The sequence below is a fragment of the Copidosoma floridanum genome, unplaced genomic scaffold (assembly GCF_036245765.1).
Source record: "Copidosoma floridanum isolate Cflo_tuat_1 unplaced genomic scaffold, Cflo_Japanese_pri ptg000012l, whole genome shotgun sequence".
In the NCBI taxonomy this organism is placed as follows: domain Eukaryota; kingdom Metazoa; phylum Arthropoda; class Insecta; order Hymenoptera; family Encyrtidae; genus Copidosoma; species Copidosoma floridanum.
In genome coordinates, this window is record NW_028321889.1 from 3,466,266 (window position 1) to 3,488,636 (window position 22,371).

General features: G+C 35.8%; 3 protein-coding genes across 4 annotated transcripts in view; 2 read left to right on the forward strand and 1 right to left on the reverse strand.

The window, feature by feature from the left end:
* Positions 1-514: 514 nt before the first annotated feature.
* On the forward strand, positions 515-6,326 carry Non2 (upstream activation factor subunit spp27 homolog Non2). Its single transcript, XM_014361121.3, has 5 exons — positions 515-749; positions 3,306-3,396; positions 3,989-4,290; positions 4,575-4,819; positions 4,916-6,326. Exons 1-5 carry the CDS (start codon positions 707-709, stop codon positions 5,030-5,032), a joined length of 798 nt encoding a protein of 265 aa, XP_014216607.1. The 5' UTR covers positions 515-706; the 3' UTR covers positions 5,033-6,326.
* A 2,014-nt stretch (positions 6,327-8,340) lies between these two features.
* LOC106645281 (cilia- and flagella-associated protein 206) lies at positions 8,341-16,245 on the reverse strand. Its single transcript, XM_089590396.1, has 14 exons — positions 16,153-16,245; positions 15,869-15,916; positions 15,691-15,814; positions 13,762-13,942; positions 12,672-12,841; positions 10,432-10,669; positions 10,231-10,360; positions 10,051-10,158; positions 9,875-9,977; positions 9,409-9,476; positions 9,137-9,285; positions 8,918-9,016; positions 8,695-8,830; positions 8,341-8,637 (listed from the first exon to the last, which is right to left on the reverse strand). The coding sequence occupies exons 1-14, from the start codon at positions 16,243-16,245 to the stop codon at positions 8,422-8,424; spliced, it is 1,863 nt and encodes a 620-aa protein (XP_089446522.1). The 3' UTR covers positions 8,341-8,421.
* Positions 16,246-17,614: 1,369 nt separating this feature from the next.
* Positions 17,615-22,371, forward strand: part of Meltrin (disintegrin and metalloproteinase domain-containing protein meltrin) — a 110,073-nt gene continuing 105,316 nt past the window's right edge. The window contains exons 1-2 of one of the 2 annotated variants that reach the window (XM_089590624.1): positions 17,615-17,987; positions 18,166-18,305. In XM_089590624.1, coding sequence (XP_089446750.1) covers positions 18,218-18,305 — 88 coding nt within the window. In that variant the 5' untranslated portion in view covers positions 17,615-17,987; positions 18,166-18,217. Of the gene's footprint in view, positions 18,306-22,371 lie in introns of both variants that reach the window. The other variant, XM_089590623.1, reaches the window with a different exon arrangement.

Genomic DNA, 22,371 nt, shown 5'->3' on the forward strand with positions numbered 1-22,371 from the left:
GTGAAGGATAAACAAATAAAAAAATTACTACAAATTGCTTATGCATTAAAAACTTATTTTATTTCAAATACTAGAATTTTATTTTTCATTATCGTTGGCAAACAAATCACATATGTTTTAAAAAATCACACAACAAATAAAAAGAATTAGGTCACGTGTCAATCAATCATATAAAATTGAAAATAAAATATACCATCTAAACTTCTAACCGAAAAAGCTTCACCTTTGATGAAAATGCAAATTGATCTTTTACTATTTTTATTTTAACAAATTTTATCATCTGTGATTTAGTCAACAAACCAACTTAATTCTAAGCCACACACACATATATGTATATGTACGCATGAAATTTTCAAAAAATTAAAAACATTTTCCCTCTCAATAAGCATCGATTTAACGTGCGTTCATTCGGTTTTATCCATTCCAACACTTTGTGTGTGGATACCCTAATAACTGCAAAAACGATATAACATAGAGCGGGACGATTCGTGGCGCGCAGCTCAGTTGGCAGAGGACCGTCGACGGGAAAAGTTGGTACGGTACACATAGTCGCCGCTCGTATAAATACACACATATATATACACACCTACATGTATATTTTATAAATACATATATACGTTATATATACACTTGAGCCTCACAAGCAGAGCAGAGAGAACACGTATAGAAGTACAGAGAGAGAGAGAGAGAGAGTATAATATCCGACATGGCCGATATCAGCAAGGACGAGCTCCGCAAGGAGATCACCGGTGAGTACCGATTAACTCTGTATTTACGCCATTCGAGGGCCTTGGAGTAACGCACTCGTGAGACTAGGATGTCGAAAGCGCGTGTTCTCGGAGCCGCTTGGCTGGGCGTTGCTTTCATTACCTTCCAAAATCACTCGGCGTCGCCTCACTCTGTCCATACACTCCGCGTTATCCCTATCTCCCTGTCAGCCATTTCGGAGTTCATATCATCATATCTATTCGAAACGTTTCTCGCCATCTATTTTCCCCTAATTAACAGTCCATTACAAGCTATGCCGTGGCAGTAACAAACATTACGCTCAATGGAGTTGTACATATACGTGCACGGCTATTAGTACGAGAAAGCGCACGGCCGGCTTATCTCTCGCGCACGCGATCTAAAGCAAAAGACAATTTACTGTCTTTTTCTTTTTTTTTATCTGTACTCAAAGTCGTGTCTTCATTGTCCAGCGTGATTTTTCTTATCTCTAACATAACAAAGAACAATAAAAGCAGTAGTACGATGGTATATAATGTGTGTGTGCCTATCAAAACTCGCGCGGGCTCCCCATGCATTGGGCGTCTTTCTGTCTTTCGCGGCATCTGCATCCGTTTTCTACTCTTGTTTTTTTTTTTCCTTTTGTACACCTCCAACCCTTTAGGCCTCTTTCCGCATTGTTATCGTAATTTTGGGCTGTCGGTGAATTCTTTGGGAAAACGCGAAATCCAGCTTCATCCACAGTAGTTGTTTTTTTTTTTTTTTTTTTTTTTTTTTTTTTTTTTTTTTTTCAATACAACTTATGTGCATCGACACAACTTCATTCTACGTCGTAAACAAATGAATTCTCTTTGTCAAGTTGCCAGTATTTGGATGGGGGTGCCGGTGTTTGGGTATACACACACCGCATGACGCTGTAGCAACGCCCTCTATCCCGCGACGTTAGTACGCGTGTAACGCGGGCATCTCGATTTTTGGTGAAATCATGACTTAAAATTCAAACCGAATCGGGTCAGCGTATCACCGGATCGATCGTCGTGCTTCGAACTATGTGCGGTATAACGACAAACCGGATTCTTGAGCTTCATTTTTAAGGAATAAAGTACTTAATGTACAACGGGTTTGTTGTTGGAATCGTGTAAAGGATATTGGGGTCGCTGAGGACGTCCGGTGTACGATTCGACAAAAAAAATTTTTGCTTTCAAACGGTAAAAAATACTCGTTGATTCATAATGACTAGAACACTGCAGTCGTTGTGGACGAAGCTGAAGATACTTGATTTTCAGCTATGAAGTTTAATTTTCGGCAAAATCTCAAAGCCTTGGGAACGATGTACAGAGGGACGTAAGAATAAGAGGGATGGTTGGCTTAGTTACAAGAGACGGCGGTGGTGTACGGAAGAACGAAAGAGAAAAGGGGAACCATAAGAGAAAGGGTAAAGCTGCCTTCATAACGGTCTTCTGATCTAGTTGTTGATGATACATATACACAATTGAGAATTCACTTCGAATTATCACAATGTAATAAATAAATTACACTTTTTTTATAGTAGAATACATAATTAAAATCCTTTACACTTGCCAAATTACTGGAACAAAGAGACAACCTTGTGAACGCAGCTTTAAGGGCGAGTATTGGCCAAAACGGCCGTAAGTCGATGTGCTGGTTGCTTATGCCGTCGGTTGCAGCAGGCAGAAGGGCTCCCAGCTTTTTTTTTTCTATTTCACATTCAGGAGAGAGCAAGAAAAGGAATGCCTATCGGAGGGACCTTCGACATTATTGAACTCCGGTTGGGGGAAAGTTTTGTCTCCATTTGAGTTTCTATACATTCTCGAGAAAAACACGATCACTAGCACGGTTTTAGTAATTCAAATTGATTTTTCTGGTAATACAATTTGCTTCACAACAATACATCTGTTTTTTAAAGTCTCGGCAATGTTGGAAAGGTCCTTGATTTTTACTAATATTCATTAATAAAGATAACTAAATTACGTAAAATATGTACTATAAAACAGAGGATATGGATGTAGTTGACGTTGTTGGGATTTTATTTTGTTTTTTTGTTTAATTTTAATATTGTTTTTTGCTCATTGAAATGAGTATGTAATTATTGACATTAAACTTGTGCTCGAGCTGTACATCAAACATTCGATTTCACATCACACTCACGTGCCTGTGTTCACAAACACATTTCAAGTATTTTCATGTAAAGTGCGCCCCTTACCGCCATGCCGTCTTCCTGCAAATGAAATGAAAATCGATTTTTTCCATTTCTCGTCTTGACAATGTATCTTTTTTTCCGAGTGGTAATGATTGTAATCTATTAAAGACTCGCTAATAACCAATCGTAAAGATGGTAATTGATTTTTGGAAAATTTTATTTAGTAAAAATAATTCACAAGACCAATAAATTTGTGAGTTTTTCCTAAACTTTATTAAAATAAATTGCTAACATTGTGTAAGAACAAAAAGTAAAATTTGCAAAAAAAAACAAAAAAATATTACTCTAAGAGCTTTAACCAAATCGATTAGAGTTGGTTTGTAATAGAAATCAATCAAATATTATTCTATTATTGCAGGTATATTGAAAGGTGCCGATTTGACATCCATGTCAGCAAAGAAGGTCAGGCAACAACTGGAAGAGAAATTAGGAGCCGACCTTACAGAAAGGTAAAGACGATATGAATGCGTTGTTTCTAAAATTCTTTATTTTTTGTAAGTATTGATTTTCACGTGAAAAAATCTCTAGTTATACTACTTGATTTGTATATCTCCTTTAAAAAAACAAACAAATAAACAAAAGTATTCGATTAAAGTTAATGTACCATAATAGTGTCATCTTCAGTGTGTGCTTTTAGTTTGCCACACTATGGTAAATGCTTGAAAATAATTATTCATAAATATGATGGCGTTTAATTTGACAATTATGTGAAAAAAAACTTTGACAAAATTTGTAGCAATCAGATGGAGTATGAATGTAACGTATGACATAACTATTATTGAGAAATGAGTAAAGTCATAAAAACGTACCTAAAATTATATGGACACTAAGCAAGTACTTGTGCACAAAAAAAACAATGTGCCTGAGCAAGTTTTCTCTATGTCCAAGATCAAACCGAAGGGTCTCTGCGTGCCACTGTAAAATATTAAACTGGCACCTCGTTCCCCCTCCCACAAACCGACGTGTTGTACTACCTTACGGAAAAATTGGCGATGTGACCATTTTTTGGATGTACAATTTTTCTTTTCTTCGAATTTTCAGAAAGAAGGAAATTGACGAATTAGTCATGGAATGTTTACAAGAGAAGCAGGACAGTCCAAAAAAGAACAACAAGAAGTCGAAGGCCGCCAGCGAGGAGTCCGAGGATGGTGAGGAAGAGGAAGAAGAGGAGGAAGAAGAGGAAGAAAAGTCCTCCGAAGAGGAAGAGAAAAAACCCGCCAAACGTGCCCCTAAGAAGAGCGTGAGTAACAAGCGCAAGAAGGGCTCGTCCGAGGAAGAGGAAAGTGCAAGTGACGAGGACGCAAGTGACGAAGAATACAGTCCCAAAAAGAAGCCCAAGAAAGGTTATTAACATACTTTCTCATTTACTTGAATACGTACATCAATCAGTAGAACGGATACAAAACTGGCGCTCGTGCATGTTGCTGATACATCAATGTACACAGAAAAAGTACTAGAGCTAGTTTTCGTATATCCAAGATCAAGCGAAGGGTCTCTGCGTGCCTTTGCGTTTTTTCCTAAATCGGCACCTCGTTCCCCCTTCGACATCAACACGTGTAAAAATAATGAAAAATGGCAAATGTGGGCAATGCTGTAAAAAATAATGGCCAACATATTTTAATATCAGGCAAACCTGGTAAGAAGGGCAAGAAGGGTAAGGGCGGCTCGGACGATTCTGACTCCGACTGGGCCAACAAGAGCAAGAAGTCCAGCGGTGGTGGTGGTGGTGCCAAAAAAGGTGGCAAGGGCGGTGGCTACACCAAGGCCCACAAACTGAGTCCCGAGCTGGCCGCCGTGGTTGGCAGCAAAGAGATGCCCAGGTACGAGGTCGTCAGGAAGATCTGGAGCATCATCAAGGAAAAAAATCTTTACGTAAGCGTTTACTTTGGTTTTTCGGAAGGAATATTTAATGAAAAGTGTGAGCGTGAATTCACGTCGTTTAATGGTTTGTCTTGGCACAATTTTCAGGATCCGAAGAATAAGCAGTACGCCATCTGCGACGATGATCTACTGAAGGTCTTTGGAGTCAAGCGCTTCAGAACCTTTGGCATGATGAAGTACCTTAAGGACCACTTTGTAGAATAAAATGTCCCTCCTCCTCCTCCTCCTCCTTCGCTCTATGTCCTAACACAAAAGTGATGAATACACAACGTGTGCACACAAACGCGTCTTACCATCTTCGTACGGTATAAAAAGACAAAAAAAAAAAAATACTAATAAAATTTAAAAATAAACTAAATTGGTCGTAGATTAACAAATACGACGCCACCTGTACGTAATAAACGCGTACTTTCGCGTTATCTTACACACGAAATACAAAGTACACTTTTATTTATCATTTGACACGTATACAGCGCATTGGATACTCTCCTTTTTTTATGTGAGACTAATTGTACATTCACAACAACTGCTTTGCTTTGAAGTGATACATCGTCGTTTTGATGACATTTCATTTATAAAGGCATTATTCACGTAATGATCATATCTATCAGCTTTTTGTAGCTCATATTTTTTGTAATGTAAACTTTTTTTTGATTCCTATTATACAATAATCACAGGCGATAAATTTCGTTGAAAGTGATATGCTAATGTAAAATGAGCTATAATTACGATTTTTTATTTATTTTTTTTTTTTTAACTAAGTATGGAATTTACACATATTGAAGTACTGTGCTGTACTGTGCTTATTATTGCTCAAACGTATCTCAAGTGCAGTGAAAAATATTTTGTACAATATTACTTACAATGAATTTTCTTTTTTAATTAGAAATTTTTAACATATACTATTCTGCGATCACTTATTGATACAATATATGTATACATAAAATATAAAATTTATTTCTTTATAATTTTTTTGATCGTTCATGTTTAATCCCAAATCAAATTGAAATCAGGTTTTACAAGCAGACCGGTGACATTAAAAAAGAATTGTTTTAAAATTGAGCTAAATCGTTGAATATATAATTTTCAAGAATTCATTTAATAAAAATTATAAGAACTAATGTGAATAAATTGTCATCTTTTCTTTAAAACAGATGAAAATAAATTAATGTAAAGGAACAACGGAAGCAAGTTTCAAGCGTAAGAATAGATTTTTGGTGTGAAAATTAAAGTAACTGTAACTGAATTTAACTGAGGTAAAAATTGAAATAAAAATAATGATTGACAATGCACTGCATGATGCTTAAAAGGATAGTAAGATTTGAAAAAAACCGGAGCATTTTGAACGATTGAAGAAACTTTTAAAAATACATCGTATTAGCTATTGAAGGAAGATGATTAAGGAGAATTTACGAATGGTAAGCCGAATAATAAGAATGTTGGATAAAAATTATAGAATTGTGTATTTGAACGTGTCTGATTAAAAGTATTACTTTAATTTTTTTTATAAAAAAGAAACGATGTTCTACTTTTTTCATACCTTCGGTTCCTTTATCCTTCATGTAAACAATAATACAAACTTTTTACTTAACTGAACGTTTACTTATCTCCAGAGTGTTATCATCATGCTCTACGTTACAAAAAAATTTTTTTTAATAGCAAAAAGTAATTTGACAGCTTATAACTATTTAAAATGCAATATTGCAAAATGCAACTAAGAGGTTGAAACTGTTTTTCTCTACAGTGCTGTCTTGATATTGTATAAGATCTATTTTGAAATGATAAACCATTTTGTTTATGGCATCTTACTCTACTCATTGGCGTATAATTAGAAAATAGTGTAAGAAAAATTATAAATCTTGATGAATTTAATTTTAACATTTTTACATGGTAGGTGACTTAAAAGCTACGTTTGACAAAAATTATTTTTAGATCCTTAATAAATGAGTATACTATTTACCTTTTCTGATATCAAGGGTATGAGGTTTACAATTCGTTCATATTTATTTGTAGTTGAGTATGACTAGAAACAGACTTATTTAGTACTTGCTCCTTGGTTTTTGGCGAAATTTCTTGTAAAAAAATTTTCTTGGATTTTGATACCTCTAGTATTTAAACGTACTGAGTTTCATAGAACTTATTCATATTATTCTGATTCAGCTAATTATAAAAATTAGTTTTATTTTGGTATCAAATGATGCCCAGTTTTTTTTAAATAGTTATTTTAATTTATATTATCAACGCCTCCTTCGTAAACTCCAAAAATATTGTCTGTCAACGTGAAACTAGGGATAATCTACTAAATTATCAACCTATTTCTCAAGTTAGTATGAAAAATATTTTAAAATCAATTTTTTTTTTTTTTTCATTTTTATTGAACGATACTGAACCAGTTTGATTATAATTTTGAAAGAACTGCTCTACTCAAAATGAGGGCTCAATATAAATTTTTATTCATTATTTCTATGATTATATATTTTTTAAATAACTAGACGTATTTAATAACTTTTTTAATAATAACGGCTTATCATGGTAGTATGACAATTGTTTTGTTATAATATGTGGTGTTATCCTCATTACATAAAAATTAACAGTTTTTAAGTTTCTCTAGCATCTACATCTTTAATAGAGCTTATATCACAAGACTTTAATGTTTTTTAAATATTCATATTTAACTAAAAAAAAAAAACACTTTTCGAAAAATCAATTTTTAACTTTAAAATTCGAAAAAATGGATGAACCTAACCTCAAAATTTTCAAAAATATTTTTATTGTATTCAGCCGAAAAACTGCTATCGGAAACATATTTTTTTTTTTACCATCCCAATTTTTTCTCTAAAATTTACATGCTGGAGGTCAAAGAAAAATTTGAAACGTCTGACCATTACTGACGACAGTGGTAATGGTCAAAAATCTGAAAAAATAACACAAATGCCCTCATAGATTACTATACATACATACCCAAAGTTTGAAGAAAAAAAAATTATTTTTTGTCTCGGTTAACGTGAAATACCTGGCATATAGTACGAAGTTAAAAACTTGCTGTAGTACATCCTTATTAAATTTTTAAGCAAGTTTATAAACTATTCTCATATTATCATTTGTGGTAAGGGATTATGTTATTTTTACTTTTGGCTTTCTTTTTAATTTCGTATATAACTCAAACTACGCCGCCATCCATGTGTAGCTTGTCCAAGATAAGCTTATCCACAGCATATTACCGTGCGAAGTAACGTTTCTTTTGACATTTTATCCCTGTACTCGTGTCACTCACAAAGTTGGCTTCTCAAAAAAATTATACTTCTATTAGACACACAAATGCCTCCTGCAAAGACCAACGCAATTTCTAAGTTTTTTTTTTTAAATAAGGCGGGCACAATTGATCAATTTTCATCTGCCTTTGTACTTTGTGTTGTTTTTCTTTATTTTATTTTATTTTTTTTTTTTGCTCTAGTAGGTGTTTCCTTTTTTTAACCAGAAAGCCGAGAAGCAGAGGTGCATCAGACGGTTGTACAAAATTGCGTACGAAAGATCACAAATTATTTTATTGATCGATTTGCAAAAAAACATGTAGACCACAATCGGTATCGGTACTATTCGTTGTTGCAACCGCAGTTAATAAGCTCTTCCACATTTGGTCGGCCTCGCGAGCCGTACAAATACTTTTTCGCCGTGATCGTGTTAGTGCTACTATCTTTCTTCGTTTGGGCTTCCTTGTCCTTTGGCATCAGCGTTTGCAAGTTCACGCCTGCCCGGAAATGCGACTTGAATGTCTGCGTACTTCGCGTAACACTTCGACATATGTCCGCCTGTGAGATCAATCAATCAAATGCCCCGTAACAATCGTGATGTTATTATGCGCTTACCAAATGCAAAGCTTGTTCACGAAGTTGCCAAAGGCTCGCCGAGTAATCCTTGTCAATGAACGTCGGAACTACGTGAGTGTCGGTCTGAACTTCCTGATGTTGACGAACCAGAAAATATGGGCCCTCGTCGGACGAGCTGAACAACAAGTGAACGGAAATCGTTGACTCGAAGATAAAAAAGAATAATAAAATTAAAAACAACAATAAAAAATCAAGCCGTTACCTGTTGTAAGAATTTGTGCTTTGCAAATCGTTGAACATCTGAAACAGGTATATGTACTCTTGCTTTTTCCTCACGATGTCCAAAGCTAACGAAAAAAACCTGAAAAAAAAAAATGTGAGTTCGGCAGTCTCGTTCTTTCTGGGTGCATGTACATCCGTTAAACACACTACTACACATAAGATGGACGTGCAGTGGCGACAGCAGCAATTACTGGCGTACCTGTCTGGCTGCTCTCCAAACTTCTTGGCCGCCTCGACGGAGCTGAACACGAAGCACTTGCCTCGCCATTCGGCTACGCCGATATTTGGATTGCCTGGGATCAGCGCGCCTCTGCCTACGACGAAGCTCCAGGCACAGAATCCGAGAAACTGGAAAAAAAAATGGAAAAATCGGTTTGATTCGATTGCAAAGCTGCCCAAAGGATAATTGGCAAACACCATTGTGCAGCTGATTTTTTTTTTTTTTTACACTTTTCGGAGGGACGAGCTCACCTGCAAGTTTATTTTGTCGAAATTCGTGTCACAGTTTGGGTAGAAAATTGAGCATTCGCCGCAATCAACTGCAATACATTTATTTTTTTTACAAAAATTAACAAAAAAAAATGATAATATAAATATTTTTGACTAACGGATTGGAAGTTTTTATTATAAAATGTGTACAGAAATAATTTTAAGATTTATTAACGCTTAAAAATGTAATTGTTTTCCAAAAACACAAAGCGTTGTTGTGGCTAGAAAATTTTGTCTCATCAATGGTTATAATACTTGCAGTACTCAATAACAATTTTTCTAAAAAAAACCAAGTGCGATATGGTTAAAAGAAAAAAATTTTATTGTCATCTTTAAATTTTTTATTCATTCATTAAAGTCGCAAAAGGTCTTGGTATCTCAACACGATTCGCACATACAGATATAAGTGAAGCTCCACTAGTATAAGCCTACTTAATGACGGCCTTACCTATTGACTTTCCCATTGTTCGTTCGAGTCTTTCGGCATCAGTTAGTACCTCGACGTCTGACAACATGGCCTTAAGGGCACTTTGGTAGCGCGGATGTATGTGCTGGACGAGGAAACATTTCACAATGAAATGATGATAGTTTTTTTTTTCATCCATAAAACGAACAATCGTATACCTTAGGAAATATATCTTGCAGCTCGAAGAGCATTTCGTTGACGCTACTCAAAACTATGACCTCGTTTTGCAGCCTCAACCAAATCTCGGCGATTTCCTTGAACGACGGCTACGATAAACACAATAGCGAACATCAATTCTATACAGTTACCGATCAGCAGTGCTTTTGCACGATACGCACGTAAACTTTGTTCGTAGGTACGGCAGTTCTAAACTTCACCGTCTCGTGAAGTTGAAGGAACGAGTGTCGCAAGCGATTGATCAGCAACTTGGTTTCCACCTGACAGACCTCCAAGTCCGACAGCAGCTTTCTGTTGAAGAAACAAGGTATCATTTCCAAAAAGCGTAAACGCATCCTTTCAACGGCAAAACTGGTATGTACCTCACGTAAATCTCGTACTGTCGAGTGGCGACGAGTTTTTCGGTGAACCATGTGATTTCTCGGAATCTCCTCTGCTTGTCATGTTTGGTCGCGTCGTTGTCGTTGTCACCGAAAGACCCGCTTTTCAGGGCCGCCTCGATGGCCGCGGTGAAGTTGTACACGTATTCCATCTGCGTCTCCAGCAGTTGAACGATTGACGAGTGCGTCGTATTGACACCCTGCTGTAAGACACTCGGCACTTTCGACACACGTGCTTTTTTTTTAATTCTGGTTAACTTAGAAATCTGTCTGTTATATGAGTGAAAAATTTCATGCAATAGTTTTAACAAAAATCACTGAAAAAATAAAACAATTGTTTAGGTACACCACATTGGGATGGAAACTTTTTTTTTATACTGCGCTTTTAAAAGTACGAGTAAACTTACAAACATGCATAAAATGAGTTTAAATTAATTTGTCTAATAATTGTTTTGATTACTAGAGTAAAGCAGTTTTATTATATTTTTTTGTGCTAACAAAAAGAAAAAAAAATTTGTTTTTTCAAAGTATAAGAAAATTTTAAAATATGCACGAAACGGAACAAGATTTATTTATCTAACAAATGTTTAATTATTAAAATGGAACAATTTATATTAAAATTTTTTGTAGTAACGACGTAGAATCATTTGTTATTATTTTGGTTAATTTTATAGTTTTTTGAGAAAAACACTGAAAAAGGGATATAAAAATAAAAAAAAAATAAAAAACTCGAAACAAGTGTTATATTCTATTTATATTGATTATAAATTCCCTCATCCCTCAGTGTCGTGCGGAAGAAAACAGTGAATCTACTGAATAGAGTAAATAAAGTCTCGGATGATCCGCGTACTGTGGGACCGTTTAAACGGATGATCCGAGGCTTCTTCACTTGTTAACCGTGGCGTGTATACGATTTTACGTGCCACTGCGGAATTGCGGATAGGAAGCATTTGCTTCATTTCCCAAAGTAGACAGAAAGTCACTGCTTTCTTGCTACAGCCACGTAAAAATCTTTATACCGGAAGGAACAAGAAAAACATTTTAATCGGTGGTTTTTTCTTTCTCTAGTGCACTTGCTTACAATCATTGTGAAAATACAGCTATTTAACGGCAGAAAAAACAAATTATTGTAAGAACTTGCATGAAGAGTGTAATACGTCTCCTTAAAGTAGAGCAGTCACCAATTGGCGAGGGACACGCGTAATTGACAGGTTGCCTATGAGAAGGCGCTCGTATTTTTCGCTGACAATGCATCACTTATATGAATATAGGCAGTATACTCTGCACGCGTCAGCAAAATTCTAATTCAGTAAGCAGTTCTCGACAAGTCACGATGAATACAAAACGAGTGCATAGTTCGACCTATGCTAAAGACTATACCGTTGCGGAAATGGCACAATCGTTACGACCAAAAAAATTTTTTTTTCCATACACATACTTATACGTTCACAGGAAATGAAATTTGTTAATGCTACATCTTAAGTCTTTTTCATACATTATTAAAAAAAATTTTAGCATCATATAGTTTTATTAAAATTCAAATAAATTAGGTACATGCTGCCATTTTAAGACCATCGTTTAATCGATTTTAGATCGATTTTAGGGGGCAAGGATGTGTTGATTAAGTGATATAACTTGTTGATTTACCAAGTCTACTATCCGAATCAAAATTTTAGAAACCACATTAGGATCAATTGAAAATCGCCTGAAAAAATTTCGTTGTAATTAAAATATATAATTTTCGAGTATTTTTCCCTAAATATTAGAGTGTCCGTAAAAGGTAGCAAAAAAATTACTCAACTACTTAGGGTTATACATGAAACGTTACCATATAGTATTATCAGATAATTGTAATTTTTTTCCTATTACATCAATATTAGTCTCAGTAAAAGTAGTAGTAGGAAAAAAACACTTGATTAACTTTGCTAAAATGGAAAAACGTTGCAAAAAAATATTGTCGGACAACTAGGACTCGATAAGTTTGATTCGATTATTCCGTGACACTATCGTGTCTAGAACTAAATGTAGCTGTTCATATGAATTTCAAGTATACCCTTGTAACGATAACTCCATTCTTAAATTTGATGATTCATAGAGTCAGAAATACACGTAGTCGGAAACGCCTGACTCAGAAGGCGGATGAAACGTATGCATGAAAAAAAAAAAAAAAGCATGCAACAATTGACTGTTTCGGTATGTATGTACAGTAATGGTGTTCTTACGGTCGTCGATGCCTTCACCACCGCTTTGACGGTCGCGGTTGAAGAGACGAATGCCCGCTACGATAAGAGCCAGCTCCGCCAATTGTTCTTCCTTCTCGGGCTCCGATAAAGCGACGAAGCGCGGAAGCTCCGAGGGCTGGATCACGCTCTGCAAGCCGATAGCGACTTCCCTACGGACGTTACACACACATGCATACATGCACTGCCGTCGCGAGCAAAAAAAGTTGTCAAGCTTTTTATACTGTTTGAATCAGTTTCTATTTATGTAGGGGGAACATAGATAATGTATGGTCGAGTGTGTCTTAAATCGATACACGGAGCCAAGTAAAGTATGTAAAAAGCCAAGTAAAAACGCTCCGTGATTCGCAGGTGACGCATTTTTACTCATGACGGTAGTACACGCATATAATGTGGGAATGGGTCGTTTTACGACACTTCAAGTTTTTTATTTTGCTGAATACTTTCATCATTGATAAAAAATATAAAAAGTTTTGGGGCCTTAAAGTTCGATGGTTCAAGTTAAAATATTCTTTGTGTGGTTTTTTAAATTTATCTTTTCCATACAAGAAATTGGAACAGTTAATAATTTCGTTGATTTATACATGATACTGTGGTAAATAACGAAAAATGTATCATGAGCTTACAAAAAGATAGTCGTAGCTATATCAAAAGTTGACGTAATTAATGTATACTAATTAAAATAAGACCAAAAAATTTTGACAATGAAGAAAAACAGTTGAAAAAATTGAGAAACGTAATGACTACTATTTCTCGCTTTTAAATCGCGGGAGTGCAGTACCTTCAGGGATTTGATGGGCGTCGATAAAGATTTTCTCGGCGATTGTTTTCCTTTTTTTTTTTTTTTTCTATCTCGGTATCGTAACAATGGGTTCCTTATCAATCCAAGCGATGCGATATCACAACTACTTACACGTTACACCCATCTATTGGTGAAAAAACCCTCACGATAAGATCCCTTTACTCCTCGCAATGCCCAAAATTCCCCGTTTTCTCGATCAAAACAACCTAATGAAACTTTTAACAAAACACGCGCAAAGTTGTAGGTACAAGTACTGGATTCTACGCGTACCTTAGTACAGGCGGCAGTGTAGGATCCCCAAGGCCGCTCAGCAAGGTAATAAAAACGAGTATTTTCTGATAAAGTCTCTCCATTTCCCGCGTACTATCCAGCTTAACCGTGTCGCAAATTTCCTTCGATAGCGGCGCGGTCTTGTGCGCCAGCCGGCTCCTGCACTTCTTAACGGCGTGGCCTGTGTGAGCACACGTGTAGGTATACGTGGATTATGGTACATTACACATATATACACATATATATGTATTTAGAGTGCATTGGAGATTATCAACGGGGTTGCTTTTTTACGTGAGCTTGTATAGGTATGGATAATGGAATATCGGCAAAACTTTGTGAGTTTATAGGGGCATATAAAACGTGATAAGTTTTTTTTTTTTTTTTTTTTTTTTTCCAACAAACTACATTGTTGACGAAAAATGTGATAAATGAAAAAAGTTAAAAGAGCTTTGAATAAAACTTACTAGTCCAACGATAATATGCAGGTAGAGACAAATATACTTAACGCTTTAAATACATTAATTTTCATCCGAATTAACAAGATCTATAGCATAATTCTATCAATTAATTTTCTTTACAATTTTATTTCCAGGTGCTGTCAATATATTGCAGGGAAATATTTTTTATTTATCCTTACTTGTCAGGGCAAAGCTGCAATCAACGAAAATGTTATTTCGAATCATAAACCTACTTTTCTTCAACTTTTCAACAAATTCAACTGTCCAATTTAAGAAAAAAAAATTGATTTCACAATATTAAAACGTTCCGATACAGTAAGTTGCAGTAGTTTTGTAGGTCAATCACAATTTTATTTGAGATATGTGTAGTGGTCCAAAAAAATTAGATATGTTTTAAAAGTGCATGAAAAACTTCATTTTTATCACAAAAAATCTACCTTGATTTTTAACACTTGTAAACAAAATTTTAAAAGTAGTCTATAAAAATACCATGCAGAATAAATTTATTCGTTTATCAACTTTGGTCGTACACGACAATTAATTTGGAACAACCCTTAATAAAAAATGTCTGAAACTTAAGACTTATTTTAGAATTTTTTGAGTCCTACTTTTTTTCAAGTTCAACATTATTTTATTTAATGTAAATTATACTTGTGAATTTTTTAAATTTATTTCTTAACAGTTATTTTTCAATGTTAGTTAGTGTCGATTAAAATTTTATTACAGTGTTTGTTAATTATTTCTATCGAAAATTTGAATTTTCTACATTAAATAATTAAAATTTAATGCATTAAATGAATATAATATTAAGTAACGTTTGTAAAAAAAAATGCAAAAGATAAATGTATCCGAAACAAGTATCTGAACTTAAATATTTCAATATTGTAATATTTACTATCAAAAAATTTCTGTTTGCTATTATATTATTGTATAGTAATAATTAATAAAAATAAATGTACATACATATCTTTAAAAAATGTTACAAATTATTCATAAACTTAAAATTTTGTGTTATTTTTTTTAATTTATTTATTTATTTAACTATTTTATTAAATTTACGGGAAACTAGTCTCTTTATACAAATTTATAAAATAATATATAGTATAATAATATAAGAAAGAAAAAATATAAACTTAGTAAGATAAATTTTTGTGTAAATGTGCTTTAAAGAATCTAATTTTTGTTTAAAAATTAATAAACAAAAAACAAATTACTCTCAAAAATTAACAAATTTTTTTCACGTGATAATAAATTTTTTGTAGAAGTACTCGTATACACAGCTTGTTTAAATGTTAAGCCAGTGGCATAAAAAGTGTCAAGCTAAAAAAAAAGAAAAGAAAATCGCCCAATGAAAACAAAAGTCCAAATTTTAAATCTACATTATTCGAAACAAGTTCGTCTGTTCGTTCCATGTACGAGTTAAATGAAAGAAAATAAAAGATAAAGGGATATAGTAATGAAAACAAAAAACCTCTGTCACGATAGCGTTTCGCAAAGTGAAATTGAAGCTTAAGCGCGACGAAGCTTGGCCTGGACGGATCGAACAATTTTTCAATTACACCGTTGAGTATTTTCGTTTCGTTGCTCGCCGGCCCCTCCACCACCTCCTCTGACTCTTCTCCATCTTCTCCGAGACTCCTCACTGGTACTTCTGTCTCGTATCCTCGATTCGTCAGGCTTAGCGATACGAGCGAGACCTGAGAAATTTGCAAATTGTTTCGAAAGAGGAAGAAAGCACTTTAACCCCCTTCAAGATCCCAGTGTACCTAAGTATACTTGAAGGCAAGTATTTGTTTTTTTTTTTTTTCTTTTTTTTTTTTTTCATAAAGAGCCAAGTGTTTTTTTAACGCCAGAATATACGTACTGTGTCCGCTTTACGTAGTTTTTGCCATTCACCGTATACGAGAGAAAAAAAGGGGAAAAACTGACTCACCAAAAAGACGACAAAATCAGGTGACGCCTGGATGCCTTTATCCCTGCATTGTTTGGTAATTTCTTCAATCATATCATTAAAAGGAGTGTCCATCTTCGAAGCCGATGGTTTACTGGTGCAGTGTCGGGGTTTCTTGTACCATATGCCGCTCTAAATATGTTGTTTGATCGATAACCCACTGCGTACAATTGCCGGACGACGGAGAGGAAGATGGAAAATTTTTTCATTAAAGATGAAAAACATTTTATAATGAGACACTCTCGTGTGGGGTGGATTATTAAACTGATATGAAAGTATACATCTATTTATTGCAATGTGGTGTATGAGCGTACAATGTCTTAATTTCAACAAATAAGTAATCCAATTTTTTATCAAAGATCTCTTGTGTTATTACGTTTACATCTACATATTTCTATTGCAATTTATTGCTTCATAACTACTCCATTGAATGACATTACACCTAAAGGTAATACATTTTGGTTGGGGTTGTATGGAAAAGTTTAAATCTTTTTTAATCAGAATAACTTATGTGATGCTGAGGCATAAAAAGAGTTTAAAAGTAACTCTTTATTTTTTTTATTTTTATTTTTTACATGAATTATGAGTTTAAACGCTATAGAAAATGCATTGAACAAAAACTAACATTTCCATTATTACAAATAATCATCCTGTCCCCATTTTCAACGACGGTATATACCTAAGCTCTGTGATCTGTTTATTCCTATTATGATCAAAGTATGTTTGTATTCATCACTTCCATCGCAGTCTTACAAGTAAAGTCGATTATTGGTTATAGAAATAAGAATAAGCTAAACAAGAATCAATTTTACGTTAAACTGCAAGCGCTTGTAGTACAATTGTTTAATTTTTTTTTACATCTGTAGTAATTGGGACGTTCATCCCAATTTTGTTTTTTAACAGTTAGAATAGCACAGACGTCAATTTATTTATTTATTTTTTTCTAAACTGGATACCTAAAAAATGACAAACACTTTATTAGCGTCAATAACCAAGGCTAATAGAATACAGATGCCTATTTGACACCCTGTTCTGTCTCGGGACGGAACGAAAGATGGATTGCTAAAAAAGCTCGATTTCCGCAAGCTCAACCAAGCAGGTATAATTCAAATCACTCGCTCGAATGAAAAAAAAAAAAAAAAAAAAGAGAGAGAGAGAAGTCCCTCTTTGAAACCACCCATCCACCTTTTCGCCAAAATCGATTTTCCATCAATATGAAAAAAAAAGCTCTCATACCCACTTCAAAGGGCCGCCAATAATCGGCCCCCGGAGAGCTTCTCGAGCTTGTGCGCGCGCGCGACTTCCTCGTAAAAACTCCAGCGCCGAACAAACCTCACGCACATATAGGACAACCACGAAGAGAGAGGCGGTCCACGGTGTATAGGTATACCCCGGGTGTTGCGCTTTCGCGTACACGCTTGAGCGTCGTCAGTCTGGCACGGAACGTCGAGCGGCGCGCGGCTGTTGTTCCTGGCCTTCGCAGCTGTTGTGCGCGTCCTGCAGCCCCGCGGAGACGAAAACTCCACGTTTTTCGTTTCCACATTCGCAGGTTGAAGCGAAAACAAAACAATCGCCCGCGCGGGACGAAATTCGAGCGAACCCCGTTTTGACGCTGTGCTTGCGAGAAACGAACTTTCGGGAGGCGGGAATTTTCGGATGAAAACAAACAATAAAAAAAGCTCGCGAGCAGCTGACGAAAGTACCTAACCTCGCTGTCGACGAGCGTCGATATACGCAACACATAGATTTTTTATGGTCACAACAGTGTAGGCATATGTGTGTAGCGAAGTACGCGCTACCAGTGCTCCGTTGCCGATGTAACAATTGGTGTTTTGTTTGTTATTTGTTTATTTATTTATTTTTTTTTTTCTCAACAATTCTGTCTTTTTATTTTGATATAAACAAGTAACAAAGAGAGAGAGGGAGCGTTGAGAGCCATGCGTCGCCCGGTTTACTGATGTGAACAGATACAAATTAAAAAAAAAAAAAACAAAGTGTAAAAAAAAAAAAAAATAGTTGGTGGACGAAAGAATTTGACAGTGTAAGGATGGCCCTCCGGAGCTTCCTGGCGCTTCTGCTGACGCTGTCGTGCAGCGTCGTCGCGCACCAGCAACAGCACCAAGCTCGTATCCAAGGTGAGTCACCCATCCGCTTTATAAGTATTCTCTCTTTTTATTCGATACGCTTGTGTGGCGGGGAGGAACACATAGCGGTTCCGTTTCAGGACAACGCGCGTGCAACTGCACAACTGCGGGATTTTCCTCCTTTGTGCGGGTGCGCGCGCGCGGTCTTTTATTTTCTTTTTTCTTCCTTTTTTTTTTTTTTTTTTTTAACGTGCGCCTGTACCTACAGCTGTGGGTATGAGGAGGCGCACCAGCTGACCATCGATTGCGGGTCTTTCGATTTTCGCGGATTTTTCCGAGGACCTAGACATATGTCTATATTTAAGAGCCAGATGGCCACTTTTCTTTGGTACATTCTTTTCAGTCTTTCAAGCTATACCCTTGAAATTTGAAGTAGTAGTTTTTCCCTGTATCTCTTCAGCTTCGGATCGGTCGTTTTGTCATCGTAGAAATGTTTTTATTATTATTATTTTTTTTACTCAACCTTTTTATTATATATGTTTTTGATGGCACGTCAAGTGAGCTCGAAAAATAAATATGTATGTAAAATTATTTTAACTAACGAGTACTTTTTATCGAAAGCACTGAGCCTTGAGTGTTTTTATCGTTTTATTGATTGCCAATTACATTTTTAAAGCATTGAACTTTTGACTAAAACTGATGGTTGACCTCATAGACGTACATTACTTTCATGCGGAAAAAAAAGTACTACTGCAAACAAGACTTACTTCATTTTATCCATTTTTATACGATGAAAATACTATAAAGAGCATCGTTGACGATAAGCGTTCATTCATCGAGAAAAAAAATTAAAGCCCGTGATTTCATTTCGTGGTAACGGGTCCGAGTCTCGATCTTGTACCTTATCGTACGATTTTTAATAAGTAGGAAAGGAGTTTGAACACTAAAAAATACTAAATATATTCATAACAGCTTTATTAATGCAATATGTACAATTACTGTTCCAAAAACTTTTTTCTTTTTACAAGTAGGTAATAAATGTTATATATTTATGTTGTGAGCTTTTAATCGTAAATATATTATATTTTTAAACATTGCCTAAGAATAACAAAACAATTACAGTTGTGTTTTCTTATTTAAACTGTTGCATCCCCATCTGACAGGTACGTAAATGAAAACTCACCGGAAACAATATCCTTTTCCAGTAACTTTATTTTTTTTTTTTTGTTAGTATTATACGCAGAGCTGCGATTCATACACGTATTGCTGAGAAAACAATTTTTTCACATGTCCATACAATGGATAAAAATTTCGTATTTAATTAGAAAAATTGAATGTTTGCCCTATACGTAGAGCAGAAACCTTATTCTTTAATTACAATAAGTGCGCTTAGGATATCAAAACCTTCGTATCTCACATCACATTTTTACGCACGAAAGAAACCCCCCCCCCCAAAAAAAAAAAAAAAAAAAAAAGCTCAAAGCAACGTAGATAACGAAACTGTGCTCTTACAGCACACAGGTACGAAAAAAAAAAAAAAAAAATATCCAAAAATGCCACCTGTTTACATAATGCACGTACTCGCTGGCAAAGGCGACATAATAGGTTCCCTTTGACCGAGAGGGCAAAAGACGAACTTCTCGACGCGCGTGCACAGCGTCAGCAGGAAGACACAATGTCACCGTCGCTCGCGTATCTCGTTACACACGCTTCACCGGGTATATAGCTTTCTGTTATCTGTACTCGGAAAAAAACAACATCAGAGAGGCACCTGCAGCACATCGTCCGTAAACAACAAACCACACGTACCTTTTTTTTTTTTTTTGTTCACCTAATACGCAGATTTTCACACTCGTCGTATGGATTAAATCAAGGAGAGATGAGGAAAAAGAGGCTTCAATAATGAGGCTGATGGGTGTGGGTGGTATAGATAAGAATCTTATCCGAAGGGGTATACGTGCGCGCTGAAATCCCAAGAGCTCATCGTGCCCCTTATCGGCATCGGATTACCATCTCGGGTTGGCTCTTTCGCAGCCGATGTGCGTCGACTCGTGCCGACCGATTTCCAGGCTGGTGCAAGGGAGAACGCCTTGAACGTCTCAAAGATCGACCCTTCCGAGAGTCCCTGTTGCCCTCGAGTGCCTCTGCACAGCGTCGTCGGTATTACGATTCTCCGCCTTACATTTTTTTTTTTTTTTTTTTTTTCCATCGATGCTGTAGGTCGGGTGTGATTTCGTGACCTGTCGGAATAGACCGTGAAAATCGCCCGTAAATATATCGAAATACATACAATACTGTACGTCGGTGGCTCTCTTTTGTCGGGAGGGTAGATATGTAAAAAAGAGACAGGTGGTAGGCGGGAGGGTACAGGGCGGCTTTTACGGTTGTTCCGAACTTTGTCAATGGCTCGGAGCGTTGGCCTTTTTTTTTTTTTTTTTTTTTTTGTCGTGAAAATAGATTTTTATTGTTTTTTTTCATCGATTGTCGGAAAAATAGATTAATATTTTTTTTTCAATAATAAAATAATCCAACGGATTTACCAAAAAGACTGGGGATTTTGCTTGAAAGGTATGACTGATATGTTTATTCTGCCAAAACAGAGTGATTACAACGTACTGGATATTATTCGTACAAACATTGGTTTTTAACAAAAAGTTTTATTGTTTCAAGAAATATTTAGTCTGATTATAGAGTTAAATAGTTAATTGTTGATAAAGGACTTTTTAGCCTAATTAATTTGATACTATTTTTTTTTGTAGTATGCAGGAAACAATTTTTGTCTCTATTTTTGTACTTTTTTTTTTTTTTTTTTTATTTGTGCATTTCATCCGAAAAAAGAGGGTATGAACATAAATGATGAAAAATTTCCAGATCTACAATCTGAAACTTGCGAATTTTTTAGAGGCCAAAAACCAATTTTCTAACTATTTTAAAGCACTTTTTCCATCCTTAAATCTAGAATGTATGTTTGACTAAAAAATTGCAACATGCAAATTGTGTTTATCTCTTGCGTTTAACAGACTCGTTTATAATTATTAATTTGTAAAGTTCATCTTGAAAAACAAACTTATTCCTGTTAGGCTTCAATACTGGAGGTTTGAGAATTTTTTTTCCTTTTGACGTAACCTCTCCGATGGTAAGCCATGTCGTCCTTCTGGTACTTTGAAGACGAAATCATCCATGTATAACCAAGTAAAAGCTCAATAGTAAAAAAAATTACTCAAGTTAGCGTTAAACGATTAGCCTACACATATGTTAAGATTAAAATTTGTTTTGTTACCAAAAACACATGAAATTCATGTAAAGTTACACCTTCGTTCCCGTGAAAATGTAAGGCGTTCCTGTTAACGAGTCACGCCTGAAAATTTAATACAATAACCGTACGAAACGCGTTAGCTGCACGTAACACGGTGGTCGAGGCCTATTCTTTGTACCACGTACAGCAATGTCATCCAAAAAGTATCCTAAACATACAAAACTAGTAAAGGGTCATCAAAAATTCAAAAGATACAAGCAAGCAATCTTCGTTGGGTTGGCGGTAGGCGAGAGTGCACAATAAACAAGAAGAATGGGAAAAGGGCGAGGCCACACGTACAAAGGAACATACTGAGCGCGGGGAGCCTCGGAAGGTCCGTGCATGGCGGAGCCTAATCTTGGGCATCTCGAAAAAAAAAAGGAACCCAAGAATACGGCCCCTCCCGCCTTCGCACGCACTCGAGAGAAGTCTCTCCGAAAATTTACACCCGCCGCCGCTCCACAACGCAAACACGCCCGTATACATTTTTTTTTTTTCTCCTCCTCCTCGCGCGCCGCAGTCGATAGGCACGTGTGCATTGTTCCGACTTTCTCATATACACCCGGTTTTCCCTTGTGCACGTATATTGCATTTCTCCGTCATCTGTCCATCTCCATAATACTATAGCCCGGGATAGTTACAGCCTTGCACTCTCGGGGGGACTTTAACACGAGCAGCCGAAGCAGAAGGCACATAAGTAGTTGTTAAAGGGAAATGGTCATTTGGGGTGACGGAAAATCTCTTCACGTCCGGTTAATTTTACTTATAGATGAGCCCGAGATCTCGTTTGGATTAACACCAGGGAAGGGAGAATTATTGGAA